This window comes from Hippopotamus amphibius, chromosome 3, assembly GCF_030028045.1.
Source record: "Hippopotamus amphibius kiboko isolate mHipAmp2 chromosome 3, mHipAmp2.hap2, whole genome shotgun sequence".
Taxonomy (NCBI): domain Eukaryota; kingdom Metazoa; phylum Chordata; class Mammalia; order Artiodactyla; family Hippopotamidae; genus Hippopotamus; species Hippopotamus amphibius.
The window spans coordinates 161629143-161645831 of NC_080188.1; the positions used below are offsets into that span (position 1 = coordinate 161629143).

Sequence of the window (16689 nt, forward strand, 5' to 3'; positions counted from 1 at the left end):
TTATTGAGCCCCCTCAAAAACAAACTAAAGTGGTTGGTTGGACACTTGTGAACAACCCGGTGATTTCCGAGATGAACTACTTAGGACTCAACAAACGTATGATCCTCATGATGAAATTGGCCCTTCTGAAAGGGAAATCAGTTGTGGTTTTCAAGAACTCAAAGATATTTTGGATGCACTGTAAAGCTTGCCAAAAACATGAAAAGAAATTCTTACTAAGAGGACTAAAGAAACTGCATTATATTTAAAAATCACTGTCAATTTTACTGGCATTTAGAATAAATATTTACAACTCTTTTACAATAAAGAGCATTTAGATCTCACTTGTCAGGAAAATATTTTTTCATTATTAAAAAAGAAAATTGTTGTAAACTTGTTTCTTCTGATACCTGTTTCAAGCATTTAACATAACCTCTTCAGATACACCATAGCGCAAAAATAAATAACATGCAAAATCTTAACAACTTTACATTCTTTGAAAAAGAACATAAATGGGAAAACAAAGTATATATGTAATCAAAGACAAGTCAGAGCTCAAGTCTGAATTTAGCCAATAAAGGCAGATGATCTGAAGAGTTATTTTCATTTGGAAGTCCATTAACAGTCCATAAGTCTTGTTCTGTAAGAAGTGACAGTCTAGCTAGAAGTTTCAAGCCACCAACCAAAGCGACTTCAGCTCCTACATTAAAAAAACATATACATATTTAGTGAAACAACAGGTTATCGTAAATCATAGAAATCTTTTTTTTCTTTTAAAACGATGATATATAACTTGACGCCCCCTGGAAGTCTAATATGAAACAATTTTTAGAATATGGTTAAATTTTTATTGCCTTATAACCTGATTATGTCTTTGACAAACAGCAGTTTCAGATGCTTGTTTTTTCTATTTCAGATTTTTTTTCTATTTCAAGTTCTGCAAATAATCTTTAGAAAATATCAATGTAACATGTAAGAATGTTAAGAGTAATCTGAGATTGACAACTACCTAAGAAATTCACCCATCAATCTTTCTGTAGTTGTTTAAAATCAGAGAAACCAAGCCACATCTGAATAGGACGTTTATGAAGTGACTGTAGGATAAATTAGTATAGCTTGGTCCCAGAGACTCAGTACCCACAGAAGTAGAGTAAAGAGAACATGCTCTTAATGTTCATATTAGCGATGCTGGTCCATGGCACCCTTCTGCCACCTAGTGAGTGTTTACAGTATATGACAACTACAAAACCGTACTACAAATTCAAAGCAGCAAGTGTATTTAATAGAGTTCACCTAGCAGAGAGGAGTAAGCCATCTCCTGAGTGTTACTAGTAAGGCTATCCTTGGAAAGGAAGAAACAAACAAACAAACAGAAGGGAAGAGGAGAAAAGAAAAGCAGCACCGAAAAAAAAAAGGAAAAGAAAAAAGAAAAAAATCAGAAAAGACAAAATAGCTGTCCACATTTAGGATTTTCAGTTTTCTGAATATATTTTGACTTCCAGTTACTTTAAATGGCACTTTCTTCTCCATGTTAAATCATTTGATTAGTATTTAAAACCTTATTTTCACTGACTCATACAAGGAAGAGTGTATTATCACCTTTGCTTTTTGAAAACACATATAGACTTCTCTTTCCAGAAAGAACCAACACTCCAGGCTCAATATGACAAAGTTGTCAATTGTTGGCAGTACAAGCAAGGCCCTGCAGTGAAGGCAGCATACCTCGGTAAAATTTAAGTACAAAGCTGTATGATGGACTGCCCTGGGGGCGCAGTGGTTAAGAATCCACCTGCCAGTGCAGGGGACATGTGTTCAATCCCTGGTCTGGGAAGATCCCACATGCCGTGAAGCAAGTAAGCCCGTGCGTCACAACTACTGAGCCTGTGCTCTAGAGTCTGAGAGCCACAGCTACTGATGTCCCTGCGTCTAGAGCCCATGCTCTTCAACAAGAGAAGCCACTGCAATGAGAAGCCCGTGCACCGCAACCAAGAGTAGTTCCTGCTCATAACAACTAGAGAAAGCCTGCACGCAGCAATGAAGACCCAAAGCAGCCATAAATAAATAAATACATAAAATGTTAAAAAAAATCCTAAAAAAACCCAAAACAAACAAACAAAATAACCTGCATGATACTGCTGTCACAAGAAAAACAATTAAGTTTATGGTGAGTAAAACCAAAGGCAATATGAAAGATCTGTAACTCAGAAGCTGACTGGGACTAGAGGGGAGAGCTGAGGATATAATTCTTGGGTACTAATTTGCTTTCGGGTGTTTCACTGCCTCCATCTTTTGCAGCTGATAAACTGATTTACTCAAATATGTTACCAATCTGCCAAATATATTACCAATTTAAAAATATTTTTATTTTTAAAAAACATTTACTTATTTGGTTGTGCTGGGTCTTAGTTGCAGCTGACTCCTTAGTTACAGCAAGCGGCCTTCCCAGTTGTGGCATGCATGTGGGATCTAGCTCCCTGACCAGGGATCAAAACCAGGCCCCCAAGCATTGGGAGCACAGAGTCCCATCCACTGCGCCACCAGGTAAGTCCCCAAAATACTTTTAATTTCTATATCTAGAACTTCATCTAGACGTTTAGCTAACTTTATCAACTTTAGCCCCGAAGCTTGAGCTACTGTGTTCTCAAGTAGAATTGAAGATTACATGTGTTCTCTACCTGGCTGCCCAGCAACACCTTCCTTTTCAGCAGAATAGAAAATATAATCCACAGTTATGGCACTTCGGGAATGACAGGTGGTCACTTCTGGAATTCCAGTGTCAGGAAAATAATGTGAATAAACAGATGACAAGCTGAAACAGTGCTGTAAATGTGAAGGTAACCTAAAATGAAAAGGAAAATTTAGCATCCATCAAGTTCTTCATGATTTTTATAATTCCTCATATTTAACCACTTTTTCACTTATCTTCCAGATAAAACCAGACATTAGGACAGTCTTTATTTAAACAGACCATATCACAATTTTGTATTCCTTTATTTATGCGGTGATATCCAAAACCCATTAACAGGGCTGTGATCCAGGCGGGGGCGGGGGAGGGCGCCTTTAAAATTAACATACTAATGTGATTTTTAAAATTTATAACATATTTGAGAGCCTCCACTTACAAATGAACACATTCTTAAACAATTTATAAGTTTTTTGTTGTTTTTAAGAAAGAAAATTAAAGTGGCCTTGAGGAATGCTATTTAGAACTGACAGACTTTTGATGTTGGGCCATATTTTTCCATGATAGTTCTTGCTATGGTATATGAGATAATTTTGTACTGTATCTTTTTTTTTTTTTTTGGCTGTGCCACACAGCTTGTGGGATCTTAGTTCCCTGACCAGTGATCAACCCTGGGCCCTTGGCAGTGAGAGCTCTGAGTCCTAACCCCTGGACTGCCAGGGAATTCCCTCATACTGCATCTTAAAAGAGCTTCTATAATGGTTTACATTTACCCCACACTACAAATGCACGTGATGTTATGGGTAAAAGGTTTAAAATCACTTCCTATTAACACATCATGAACTTTAAGGATGTTTTATGTCACAAAAGAGAAGTTAAAAAAACTTTTTTTTTTTACTCACCCAACAAACATTTACCAAATATGTACTAAGTTCGAGGCACTATCTCATCTTAGGTGCTGAAAATACACAGATAAAGATGTTGCTCTGCTTTTAAAGAGCTCATTTGTCAATAAACAAAGGTAATTGCTTCAAAATGCTCTTAAGTTTTAGGAACTTTTTATGTCTAAGGACTTATATTTACAATATCATTAAATGTAAAATAGGTCTCCTGCAAACTTATCTTACTACCAACATTTCAGTTTACAGATAGAAGCTACACGTATAAACACACTATAACAGATACTCAAAAGTATATTTTCTTATACCCTATTTTGTTATAAAAAGATTTTAGAATTACTCAAAACTAAGTATTGGTTAGTAAGAGTAGCCTCTTTATTAATCTTACTCAGGGAAGCTTTTACTTTGAAAGGTTTAATCAGGAATTTTTAAATATTCTTTTTTAAAAGTTAAAAAAAATTGCTTCATTTCTTACTAGTTCTTATATGTGAGATTTTTTCCCAAAACAAGATACACAAAATAAAATAAGACTTAGAAGAAAGCAATAAAAAGAATAAGAGGTGGTCCCAAAATTTAAATGTTAAACAAAAGCCAAAGCTATAAAAGAGCCACAATATGAAACAATCAAGACATTTCAAGAATCTCCCAAGAAGACTGGGATACCAAATTGTACACTCTAAATATATGCAGTTTATTGTAAAAAATATAAAATTAAAAATTAAAAAATCTCCCAAGAGACATTCTGTTGCATTAATATACATCTGTTTCTCAACCATAGCCCTAAACATCCATGATTCTTTAATAAAAAGAAATCCAGGCATCTTCACCTGGCTACCTCTGATGACCTTTTCCTGTAGTTTAAGTGACACATATAAGTAATCATCTTTTCTGCAGACATATTCTTTTTTGGATCAATTCTCCTATAGATTGGTTTTGAGATCCAGTAAGTCAAAGGAGGCTAAAGATCCTCTCGTACTCTGAAAGATATTTTTCTGTGATCTTGACTTTTGTTTAAATATGTAATAGCAATAAATTTTGAAGAGTACTAGCCAGTTCAGGTCCATGGATAAGCTGTTTCTATAAATAACACTGCTTAAGCACTAATTATATGTCAAACACTGAGTTTTACATGCTTTGTCTCATCTAATCCTCACAACAACCGAAATTATAAAGAAACTGAACCTCTGAGGTGTTAAATTTCTTGCTCCAAAATCACACAGCTGAAAAGTAGCAAAGTCAGGGTTGGAACTCAGGTCTATTTGACTTAAGGGCCAGCATTCTTCACCAGCACAAAACATCATCAGCTTCATTTTCATCCAAGTGATTTTTGAGAAATGTTTCTTTACTGAATTAAAGTCAGCAAATGTCTATTGTTGCTTTCCATAACTCACTTTTCAGCTGTTACTAGGACCTCTGTTTTGTCCAGCTGTGTCTGTGTCAGATCACTGTCTGTAAGAACAAAGAGAAATATATTAATACTATCAATGTATTGTTTTCCTCTAGTTTGCCTTAGGATAGCCCTTTTACTCTAGGAACAATATTTAAGACATATCTAGTTTAGATAGATGCCTGTTAAATCGTGCATCCTGGAATCTGTGTTTTAATGATCTCCAGAATTAGCAGAAATAAAACATAAACATTTCCAAAGCAACATGCAAGTAATTCATGCAAAGATAATTTTGGAAGTTGAATTTTAAAAAGGTGAATTTAGAACTCTTAAAAAAAAGGAATAAGCAAACAACTATATGCTTTTATATATGAATATTCATCCCTGAGATCCCTTTAAAATTTTAGTTTTATGTCTTCAAAGGGAACATTATTATCAAGAAGACTGCCAAAATGTATTGCAAACACTTACCTGTCTTTTCTACTTTTGGTACCTGCTGTACCTCATACACACAGTTCTGTGAGATACCTAGGTTTGGGGGCCAAATTGGAATAGATAAAATTCTTTGTCCCCGTGAAGACTGTTCCTGGCCAGATACCTAAACAAAATTTCAACAGGTATCTTAGGTGAATAGATTTTAAATAGTTTATGTAGTGAAAAGTTTATTTCTTAAATAAAAGGGAATCCAAGAATACTAAATATTACCCTTTATTCATTATATTAAGTGATTATTTGTGCTTATAAAATCTTGTTCAAATACAGTTCAGAAAGCACTTATTATTTACATGAAAATGGCAATCTTTTCCTATGCATGTTTTTCTCTAATTTGGAAATCTAAATGATCTATAGTTTTGGACTAATATTGCTCCTCCTTTTTTACTACCTGCAATATATTTCCTGTTACATAAAAATACTGAGAGAGATCAATTCATAAAATTTTAAACTATCATTCAAAACTGTGGTGGAGAGCTTATTTTGGTTAAATATACTGAAGATGAAATGATCTAAAGTAAGCAGAAGAAAGTACAATGAAAATAAAAACATGGCATAAATTATACTCAGCTAAAGAATTAAAATATTTATCACTGTATAAAGGAAAATTTATATCGTAAATACTAAATTACTGTTTTGCCAATCACACTGCCCACATCCAGCATTCAAAAGTCTATTCTGCCACCTTGTGAGCAGTTCCTTATTTGTGACATACTCATATCTGTCAATGCTTTTTTGTTCTCCTCCCCCATTCTGAATTTTTACTGCCTGTCAATTCCTCCAGGCAGAATGTTGCCACAAATAGATGGAAAAGCTGAAATTCAATCAAGTAAATATAATTACTTATTAGTAGCTGTGGATCATCATCATAGGTTGGTAAAGCAAGTACTGACTCATCCAAGGTTTTCAAATAGCTCACTTTACAATGAATAGAGAGACGAAGTCTACCTCCTAATAACAGGAAGCAAGCACTTACCTTTCCTATGGCAAGTCCTTCATAATTCAATTTCCCCTCCTTTATAAAACTATAGAGTGGGGAACCAGGAACAGAATTAAAGTCACCACACATAACAATGGGGCAGAAGCTGCCGTCTTTCTGATGGGCAACACTGGAAATCTCTGCCAGAAGCATTGCCAATTGGGTCAGCTTAATATCACCTCGCCTGGGGTTATACAACAGATGTGTGTTAGCTACACAGATCACAGGGAAGGCAGCACTTGGAATTTTGGGCTGCAAGAGTAACACTAATCCAACATTGTCTCTGTCCAACAGAGGAACATCACGGCGGTAGAATTCCACTGGGTTCACTGATAAGAGGGAAAATTTGGAATGTTTGAAACAAATGGCACAGCCATCAGGTTTCCTTCCTGTCCGCATCTTGTATTCACAGTGATAACCTATAAGAAAGAAAAAAATTTTAAACAAAGATGACTGGTTTTTTTAATATATATAAGTATTAGAAGAACTGTGTTTTGCTACACACACACAAAATTATGTATATGGCAAAACACAGTTCTAATTTTTTGAACAATGTTTAACATTAGTAATGTAGGATGTTAATAAGTGTTAGAATCAAAAAGTCTGGGACTGGGTCAAACAGATTTTTTTACAGGCAGACTTCAGTGTTACATACGTGTACATTATCACATTCTAATTTCCATCCTAAAAAACGTCAGAGTCATAACAAAGACAGTAAGGCCTTATAGTAAGCTGCTCCCTCGCTCCCCTGACCCCATATCTCTCACCTTTTCGCCTCTAACTCTTCTCCGCTCCCTCCACTCCACACACAGCAGCTTCACTTGACTTAAGGCACTCCAACCTCAGAGCCTTTCCTTTGCTATCTCCACTACTAGGAAAGCTCTAGCCACAGCTTGTTCCTTCACCTCCTTCAAGTCTTTACGCAAATGTTACCTTCTCTGATCATTTTGTTTAAAACTGAAACCAGACCCATTTCCCCTTTCCTGTGCTTTTCTCCAGAAAACTATCATTACCTAAGGCACTATTTACTTGTTTGTTCAGTTCATTCTTGGCCTTTCTCCACTAGAATGTATGCTCCACACGGGCCGAGACTTGTTACCTGTTTTGCTCACTGCTGTATCCCCACTGTCTAGAACAGTGCATCGTGTATAGCAGGCACTCAAAAAACATCAATATTTGCTGAACGAATGAATGCAAAGTAGGCAGCATTTCTCAGATGACCTGTTTCTAGAGGTATTCATTCATCAAAAAGATTTTTAGCTTCTATCCATTAGGCATAGTGGACACTGGTATTATACAGTGATGAAGCAGACACAATGGTCCCTGATCACACGTAACTCAAAATCTTAGGGGTCTGGGAGTAGGCAAAGCAACTCCTGGAAAGGAAGCTATTAAGAGATTCTTGCACACCTTTCCATTTGAATTAAAATTATATATCAACACAAAAATTTTCATTTGAAATACCCCAATCTTTTCCTGACCTTTTGAAATGGGTATTAAGTTTTTTCAAAATTAAGATTTTTGGCCCAAATACACCAAGCATCTTTGTTAGCAAGTTAAGATTTAGCAACCTATTAAGTAAATCTGGCTAAAAAAAAGTTACATTGTACCCAATGATTCCAAACTTGGCCTGATCTCCGTTCCATAATGATCTTCTTGAACTTCTTGCAAACAAAGTACCTTAGAAGAAAAAAATGGCTTGAATTAAAACAAAAAAATGTAAATATGAATTTTCTGGTGCTTTTGTCTTTAAAAATAGGTTTCTAAAATTCTAAAAACCTGATGAAAGCTGAAATAAAAGAATTTTTTTCTTGCAATGTATAGATCTACCAAATTAATGTCTTCAAATTTGATCAGTCCCCAAAACCCTGACCTTTAAATCACATGAAGCCCTCTTATAATCCACAACTGGTATTTCCCAAAGGAAATATTTATAATTTGTATGTTGGAATATTTTTCCTGAATTTACATGTTCATTAGTACTAAATCCTTCTAGTCCTTTCTTAAGAGAGAATTTGAGTGCTATCACCTAAATTAATTTTTGCACGAATTATTTAAACTTTGAATCGAAAGTTAATACTTAATATGGTGCCAGTCCCTGTCTCAGAAATGACTGATACTTAAATCTTTTTGCATCTTTTTTGAAAAGTTATATAATTATTTATATCAACAACCATTAGCAAGTAATTCCTCCAAAGTTATGATACCTTGTTAAAAACTATTCCATCACTATATTTTAATTTTTTGGGGGTCACACTGTGGCTTATAGGATCTTAGTTCCCCAACCAGGGATCAAACCTAGGCCTTTGGCAGTGAAAGCATAGAGTCTTAACCATGAACCGCCAGGGAATTTCCCCATCACTATATTTAATGCTTTCCCTTCTTACCCCACAAACAAAAGGGATAAAACCATTTAGTTCAGAAATGAATCCAACTTTTCCTTATGTGAAGAATTCTGATGATATTTTGCACTTACATCTGCATCAAAGTGTTTAATTTCTTTCAGAATATTGGGGAACCTAAAACTCCAGTGTAATACTGGCCGCCGGCAGTGTTTATAAAGGTGTGAATTATCTTCCAATAAATCTTGAGAAAGTATATTATAGGACATCACTGAAAAGTCAAACTTGTTCTCACTGTCTTCACATATGGGCTCAACATTTTTGTCTCCTAGGATCTTCGTTTTTTCTTTATTATGATTACATATATATTCCCAATGCCGTTTTATTGTGCCTGTTAAAACATATTAGACAAAATAGAAAGAATTAATAAAAAAAGATCATATATTTTCCTGTATGTAAGTACTTTCTTGCCTTTTAAAAATTCCTATAGGCAATGAACATGATGTGTTCCCCCAGGAAATGGCAATATAGCACTTAATAACCAGAAGCTGTCATCAAATTGATCACAAAGGCAGTAAAATGATACAATGACTGACCAAGAGGTACAAAACAGTTTAAAAGGGTCTAGCAAGTCATTCTGGAGGTTGAGAGTGTGTGTTAATAAAGCTAAGATTATATTGGGGTCACAGTTTCCCACTTCCCTGTGGTTACAAAGTCGCTCTGTCACAGACATGCACAGCAACTTCATAACTATGATAATATATTTGTATGTCACAGCTGGCCTTTCAATAAGATGATTTCACATTGTATTTTATCGCCTATTAGTATAAGATCATCAAATGCTTAACTAAGTTCCAGAACAATTCATCCGAGAAATCAAGTTTAGGTGTGAATGAAGGATATATAATGACAATAAATGGAAGCAGTATTTACTGGAAGAATGCAAACAAAATGAACAAAAGAAATATTTTTAATGCACACTAAAGCAAGTTAAATGTAATATAGCTACAGAATGCTAGTAAATGATAATGCCTGATTGACAAACCTAGCATGCACCAACCAGGAATGAGTGATAGTTTATTCTGCAAAGACACCGTATACCCTGAAAAAGTGATGAGAAGAGGATCAAATAGCATGAGATTTTGCAATTATAGGCAGTCTTTGACTCAGAAATTACTAAAATAACTATATATATATATACACACATATGTCACTATAGATACATACACACCCTACTATATGTGTGTGTGTATCTATAGCCACACATACACCCGTTTGATCTTGTCTTCCTCACCCCACTATTAAAGAGGATACTCCCTCCTGCCACGGAAGCCATGAAGAAAAATGTGGAATTTTTTAGAGAATCTATAAGCTGAGAAGAAGGGAAAAACAAGAAACAGAATGAACTTGGGAAACAAAAAGATCTGAAGATGGACTTTCAAGCATGATTAGATGATATGAAAAAAAAATCTCAGTCCTAGAATATCTCCCCTTTTCTGCAAGGTTTCCACTTCACTGGATTACAATCCCTAAAACTTCACCAATTAAAAATTAAATTGAAGAAAAATATTTTCTACATGGGCAAAAAAAGACTAAAAGGCAACATACCAATATTTTTAATAGTAATTATCTCTGAGAGGAAGGATTGTGGAAGATCTTTCCAAATCTTCCACAATGACAATATATTTACAATCAGAATATCAACATACTCTAGTGGGGAGGGGGAACTGATTGAAGGCAGTCAAAAGGTACAAACTTCCGTTGTGAGATAAATACTAGATGTATATACATGTAATATACAACATGATAAATTTAATTATCACTGCTGTATGTTCTATATGAAAGTTGTCAAGAGCGTAAATCCTAAGAGTTTTCATCACAAAGAAAAAATATTTCTTTTCCATTTCTTTACTTTTGTATCTCTATGGAATGACAGATGTTCAACAAAACTTATTTTGATCATCATTTCATGATGTATATAAGTTAAATCATTATGCTGTACACCATAAACTTATACAGTGCTGGTATGTCAATTATATCTCAATAAAACTGGAAGAAAAAAAGAATATCAATACACTCTATAAAAATGCCAATGAAGTAAAAATTTTTAAATATACTCTGGTAAGTAACTAATCAGATTTCTTCCCTCAAAATCTAAATGCTAATATCTGCTGCACTGAGGGAATATAAATTTTGACCAGAGGAAAGAAGAGGAAGATAATTTTCATGAATAGTGAGGTCTGGGTGGAACAGGGGAGTTGGAAATCTGATACCATGAAGGTATTAGGGGCTTGAGGAGAAAGGTAAAGAAAAAATGGTGGAAGGAAAGAAAACCAAATTAAACAAAAGTGTTCAATTATTACATAAGCTAGCCTAGAGCTTGTCCTATGCCCAGGAAAGGGAAGAAAACTATCCCTTTCCTTACCCTTCACTGAATATGGAGAATCCCACGCCTGAAGGCCAGAACTAAAGCAAATTATACTGACTCTGCACAGCTACCCTGAGATTTATAACATAGTCTCTATAAGGAAAACAGAACTGATTTTTAAGAACTGATTATCTAGAACACAATTCATTCATAAATTAGGGACTGTCTATGGTTTTACCCACAAATCATTTGTCTTTATATGTATATGAGATGGTAAGAACTCTAGTCATACAAACAAAATGTAAGCTATCATCACAAACTTATAGCACTACCCTGGTGGCACCACTGCACTAAAACATGAAAGATGAAAATCTAAAATAATCATTCATACCTTCTTCTGAAATATGTATATATAAAGGCATATAAAAGCATTAAGATCTGTACAGTCCTGGCAATTAAGAGTTTGTAACCAAGTCTTTTTGCAATTCCATTTTTTAAATAACCGAGACCATCAGATTATCAAATTAATACAGTGGCTTTCAGATGCTACAGCTTGTACAACCCTTTGGCATAACTTTTCACGTCATGACCATCAATCCCTGGTATGTTGGGACTGGAGCTGGGATGACGGGGTAAACACATTTTATCCTGACCACACTTGCTTTCAATAAACATACAGAAATGTGTTCGAATGCTAGGGTTCCCTGGAAGATAATTTGAAAACTACTGAAAGAGTGGATAGTCTTTGGCCTTCACATACTTCACAACATAAATTCACACTACAAAAGCTTATATACCTTCCATGTCAGGAGCAACAAGGTGATCACAGCAGAGAAGACAGATGAATCAAAGAAAGTAAGCAACAGGCCTGATCGGGTTTTTAGGGTGCCTAATTAAAAGGTCATAATTGTGTCACACAAATCCTTCAAATACCACTTTAAAGTGATAGGCAAGTTAGCAATGCTGTTCTCTTGATTGAAAAGTAGTATTAGTGAAATATCAGAAGTCACAAATATGGCTTAACGAAGAGCATTTTCCTTATTCACAACACCTAGGAAGAACGGACATATAAAGAGTCAGGTTGCAATCAAAGTTTATCAGTCTGTAAATGTAATTCCCCATCCATTAAAGGGAAAACACCACCACCAGGATTTTCTGAGTACCTACTATGAAGCCAACATTGTGTTAGGCACTTTGACATATTCACGTCACACATAGGCACTTCAATCCGCCACAGGCTTTCAAAGCAGGCATTATTTTACACTAGGAAACCAAGGAGCAGAGAGGTTCAGTAACTTATCCAAACTCACACAATCAGTGGTGGAGCTGAATGAGGGCAGGGAGCGGTTCCTAAGCCCATGCTTGTGTCACTACGCCACCGCTCCATCCGAGAGCACACCGGATTTATTACAAAAGGCTAACAGAAGAGATGTGTACCAACCTCACGAACAATGAATACGTGAGTGAGAAGCTACCTCATGTCATCACATAGCCCTAGATTTATAAATTACGGGTTGTTCGCAGGAACATAATTTTAATGTCTCTAAATACCTTTTAATTATTCAAACAAATATTTGTTTATAAACACATGTGGTGGTTAAGTGCTATACAAATAGATTTTCACTTTTGAGTGGTAGAAGTTTTACTTAAAAGAGCACTAACTAATCTAGCTCTGACTTCCAGGTGAGACACACTGAATGCCTTCCTTTGACAAACTCAGGTGAGCTCCCTACACACTAACACCCACACAGCCTATTTTCATATCTTCAGAGGAATGATCTTCACTGAAAACCACAGCTCAGAAAGAAAGGCAACTCCAAACTTACTTAGACAACTCATGTATACTTTGGAGGGTGGGCCAGGCTGGCAGCACAGACAGTCTAGTGAATTGTTTAGAGTAAAAAGAATATGAGAAAAATAGAAATAATCAAGATATCTAGAAAAAACTGTCGCAAAGTTGAGTAAGATACGGTTAAAAGATGAAACTTCCCACAGACTCCTGAGATTGTCTATAGACCCCAGTATGAGAAATATAAATTTAATAAGCTAAAATCTGATTCTGTAAGGAAAGAGCTTTCATGTATGATTGTTTCTATTTAAGGAAATTCTTTTGTCTTATATAATAAAGCTAACCTGAAAAATGAAAACATGGTATGTTTTTAAATAGATCTGTGGACTCCCAAGAATATATCTACCACCTCTAAGAAGTCGAAGGACCTCTGTTTCAAAAACACTGAGTTTGAAAATTAGTCTTAAATTAAACTTAATGTTTAATCTAGTCCTCCATTGTTTTCCAACTTTAGTCTATATGTAAAGTCACTGCTATTTTTACTGCCAGAAACACACAATTAATTGAAGATTTTTTTAAAAGACTTAATTTTAAAAAAGAATTTCCCTTTTCCTAACAGAAAACTACTGGCTAAAAATAAACACCAAACACTTCTAAAATCTGCAGGAGGTTTTCTTAAGGATTAAATACCAAAGTTTCTATTGCTCTATGGCTTATGTCTATTTCTGCACCAAGATAAATGTCACCTTTACCTTGGTGTTTTCTTCGTTTTGATGAAGGCTCATCTCCCTCAGAGTTCATGATGTAACTAGAGAGATGAATCAAAGATGTCTGGCTCAGGTTGTCGGGTCTCCAGTTCCAGTACTGAAACTGAGTTCTAGACTCAAACAAACAAGGTGGTCTCCAATTTAGTGAAAAATGCCTACTACTGAAGTATGGGTAAGGAGCACGAGAATAATGTCCAGGCCACCTCATACAACTAGAAATATGTCTGTTCCAGCAACACCTTTGCAGATTCTCCCACGGTGTAGTCCAGTCTCTGCCCAGACTCTTCTGGTGATGGGGTAACATGGGGTATCTAAAAGAAATAAATACACTCCTTGAGGCACCACTTTTTGTTCAGCTATAGCACACAAAGGCTAAATCTGTTTCCTCAAGGGAAGGTAATGTCTAATATTTAAAATCTGACTTCTAAATCTGTGAAGGATGGGGGTAAAAGCATTCATTACTTTACTAGTGGCAATAGCTCAATGCTCTCCCTAAACAACTATGAATGGTATTCTAAACACTTAGCATAGAATCCACAAACCTCCCAAAACACCAGACATACTTCTAAGGTCCACACAATTCAACTGAGAGAGGAATCCATCACCAAACTGTATTCAGAGTAGCTTTCTAGCATCTAATAAAACTCAATGGACAAATAAAATCCACAGCAAACATAATACTTAAATCAAATACAGAACACATAAGCTGACTACAATTAAAGTGAATCTCTCCAACCTGAGTGTGGAGTAAAAACATGTTTCTGAACAATTTTTTTATAGCAAGGTTATATTTTCCAAACATCTTTAAAGCTAAGAAAACAAAAGCCTATCACTATCTCATAAGAGCACCTTTCTTGCTAATCAGTAGGTAGATAATTTATTGTTCCATGCTACTTTTTTTTTCCCTTTTAATTTAAAGAATGCTTCTCCTTGGGAAATGAGAGGATTACTTACTAGAAATTCACCAACACTCCAAACCCAACAGCACCAATTTTCTGATACCAAGTATATGATCGGTTATACCATGAGAAATGTCTCCAAAGTAGTGTTATCATTAGTTTGAACAGATGTATCACTCTCAGGCTCTCTTCAGAAACAATGCAACTCAAGCACCATGTTTTCTACTACACTATTCTGGCAAAATGTTAGGATTCTGAGAAAAACTTCTATCCTTTCCTCCAGAATTCATCAAAGGTACATTTCCAAGATAGTGTCAATAATGTCCACTTTTATCACCAAAGGAATTTTGCTTAAGTTGTACTTGCTGTTGGTTATTTGACTTTTATAGGTTATATTCATTTTCACAGCATTTAAATTTTTTACTATTATATTAATTTACTGAGCAGTTTACACATTCTCAAACTACTCTCTAAGCTCAACATAACTGTAAGTCTTTAAAGGCATGACTTGGGTAGTATATCCTGCTTTATGACAACTCTGAAAGCCACAGAGATTTGGGGCTTGCACATACATCTTCTATCCCAACAAGCTACCGTACTGAAATGTACTACAAAACTTATTCTCTGTATTTGTAGTTACTAAAGATGATGAGCTCCTTCACAGCCAGAGCCTTCTTATTCATTGTAATCTGGATCTTTTCCCAAGTGCCTAGCACAGTGCCTGGCACACAGCTGGTACTCAGGAAACATTGTTGAACTGAACTGTCAAGTCCCAAGACTACAGGAGTTAAAGCCACATCCCCGTAACTTATGAAAGACTAATAGAGTGCTGTGCTTTCCACGTACGGTACACCAGTCGGCTTCATATGCTACACAATTAAACTTCGAAAATTTTTATAGCTAAGTATTTATTTCAAAATGTATTAGAAAAAACGATCGGTATACCAAACCCAAGATCTCACGGATACTGCTTAGGGAGACGCTAATGTGGGCAGCACCTATTAAAGTGCTTTTCTAAAAAGTGAGTCAATTTCAAGAAAAATATCCAGTAAGTTATATAGATGTGGAACGAAAAACTGGTAATAATCATAAAGGTGGGGATCCCAGTGACTAAACTTTCAGAGACACCAACACACCAGCCCCTGGGCGTGTGCAGCACGCACGCGCCTCCCTCGGGGTCAGGCCACCCCGGACCTACAGCGGAAGGCAGCCTCCCTGCAGACCGGCAGCTCCCGGAGGGGGCTGCGCCGTTGGGGAAGGAGGCCGGGGACCCGGAGGCTGGGTTGGGGGAAGTGCGCCGGGACGCCGAGGCCAACCGGGTCTGGAAAGCACGAACCCGGCCCGCGGCCGACGCGCTCCGCGCCCGGGGCCCGGACCCCGTGGGCCGTGCGTCCCTCCGGCTGCGTGCCGGGTTTACCTATCCCTCGGGATCTCTGGAGGTCCGTCCGACGGCACCGCGGCCCCAACCCCTCTTCGTCTTCCAACCCCACACCCCAGCCCGCCCCGCCCCGCCCCGCCCCGCCCGGGTTAACCCGGGCCGCCCGCCCCCGCCCCCAGGCCGCCCGCCCCACCCTCCTTCCTCCCGGCACCCAGCCCTACTGACCGGCCTCTCCCCACCACACAGCGGCCGTAGCCTCTCCTCATGCAGCGCCACGCTTCCATCCTCCCCCTCTGCGGGCGTCCAATTCCTAAGCCCCGGGCTCAACCTCAACGTCTACGGCCGATTTGGCGGCGTAAAGCACTAGGGGTTCCCCATCACTAGACGTCGGGTCTCGCGGCCGGGTTGCAAAGCATGCTGGGAGGTTCCGTCTCGCTCGCCGCCAAGTCCCCATCTTGCGCCGCAAAAGTCACTGAATTGCCTCTACGGCAAGTTGTGTTCAAGAAGCATGCGCGGAGCGTGTGAAGCAGGGGCAGCCATCTCCGAACAGGGCAAAAACACCAGACAACGTCTTAAAGAAACAGAGGAAATAAACTAAGCGCTGAACAGCTTTCCTAAGGCTTATGGGAGGGTTCATTGCAGTTACTGTTAAAAAAAAAAAAAAAGAAAAAGAAAGAAAAGAAAAAAATATTATTGTATTTATATAATGTCCTTGGGAGTTTGCAAA

At 37.0% G+C, this 16689-nt stretch overlaps 1 protein-coding gene across 7 annotated transcripts; it reads right to left on the reverse strand.

Annotated features, from left to right (window-relative positions):
- Positions 1-243: 243 nt before the first annotated feature.
- On the reverse strand, positions 244-16385 carry ANGEL2 (angel homolog 2). 7 transcript variants are annotated; one of them, XM_057726935.1, is made up of 9 exons: positions 16188-16385; positions 13671-13996; positions 8896-9152; positions 8030-8099; positions 6417-6838; positions 5420-5546; positions 4953-5010; positions 2655-2818; positions 244-679 (listed from the first exon to the last, which is right to left on the reverse strand). In XM_057726935.1, the coding sequence occupies exons 1-9, from the start codon at positions 16244-16246 to the stop codon at positions 528-530; spliced, it is 1635 nt and encodes a 544-aa protein (XP_057582918.1). In that variant the 5' UTR covers positions 16247-16385; the 3' UTR covers positions 244-527. The 7 variants fall into 7 exon arrangements, with proteins under 7 accessions (XP_057582918.1, XP_057582920.1, XP_057582921.1 ...); XM_057726937.1 differs by lacking the exon at positions 16188-16385 and adding an exon at positions 16002-16073; XM_057726938.1 differs by lacking the exon at positions 16188-16385 and adding an exon at positions 15783-15995.
- Positions 16386-16689: the final 304 nt, after the last annotated feature.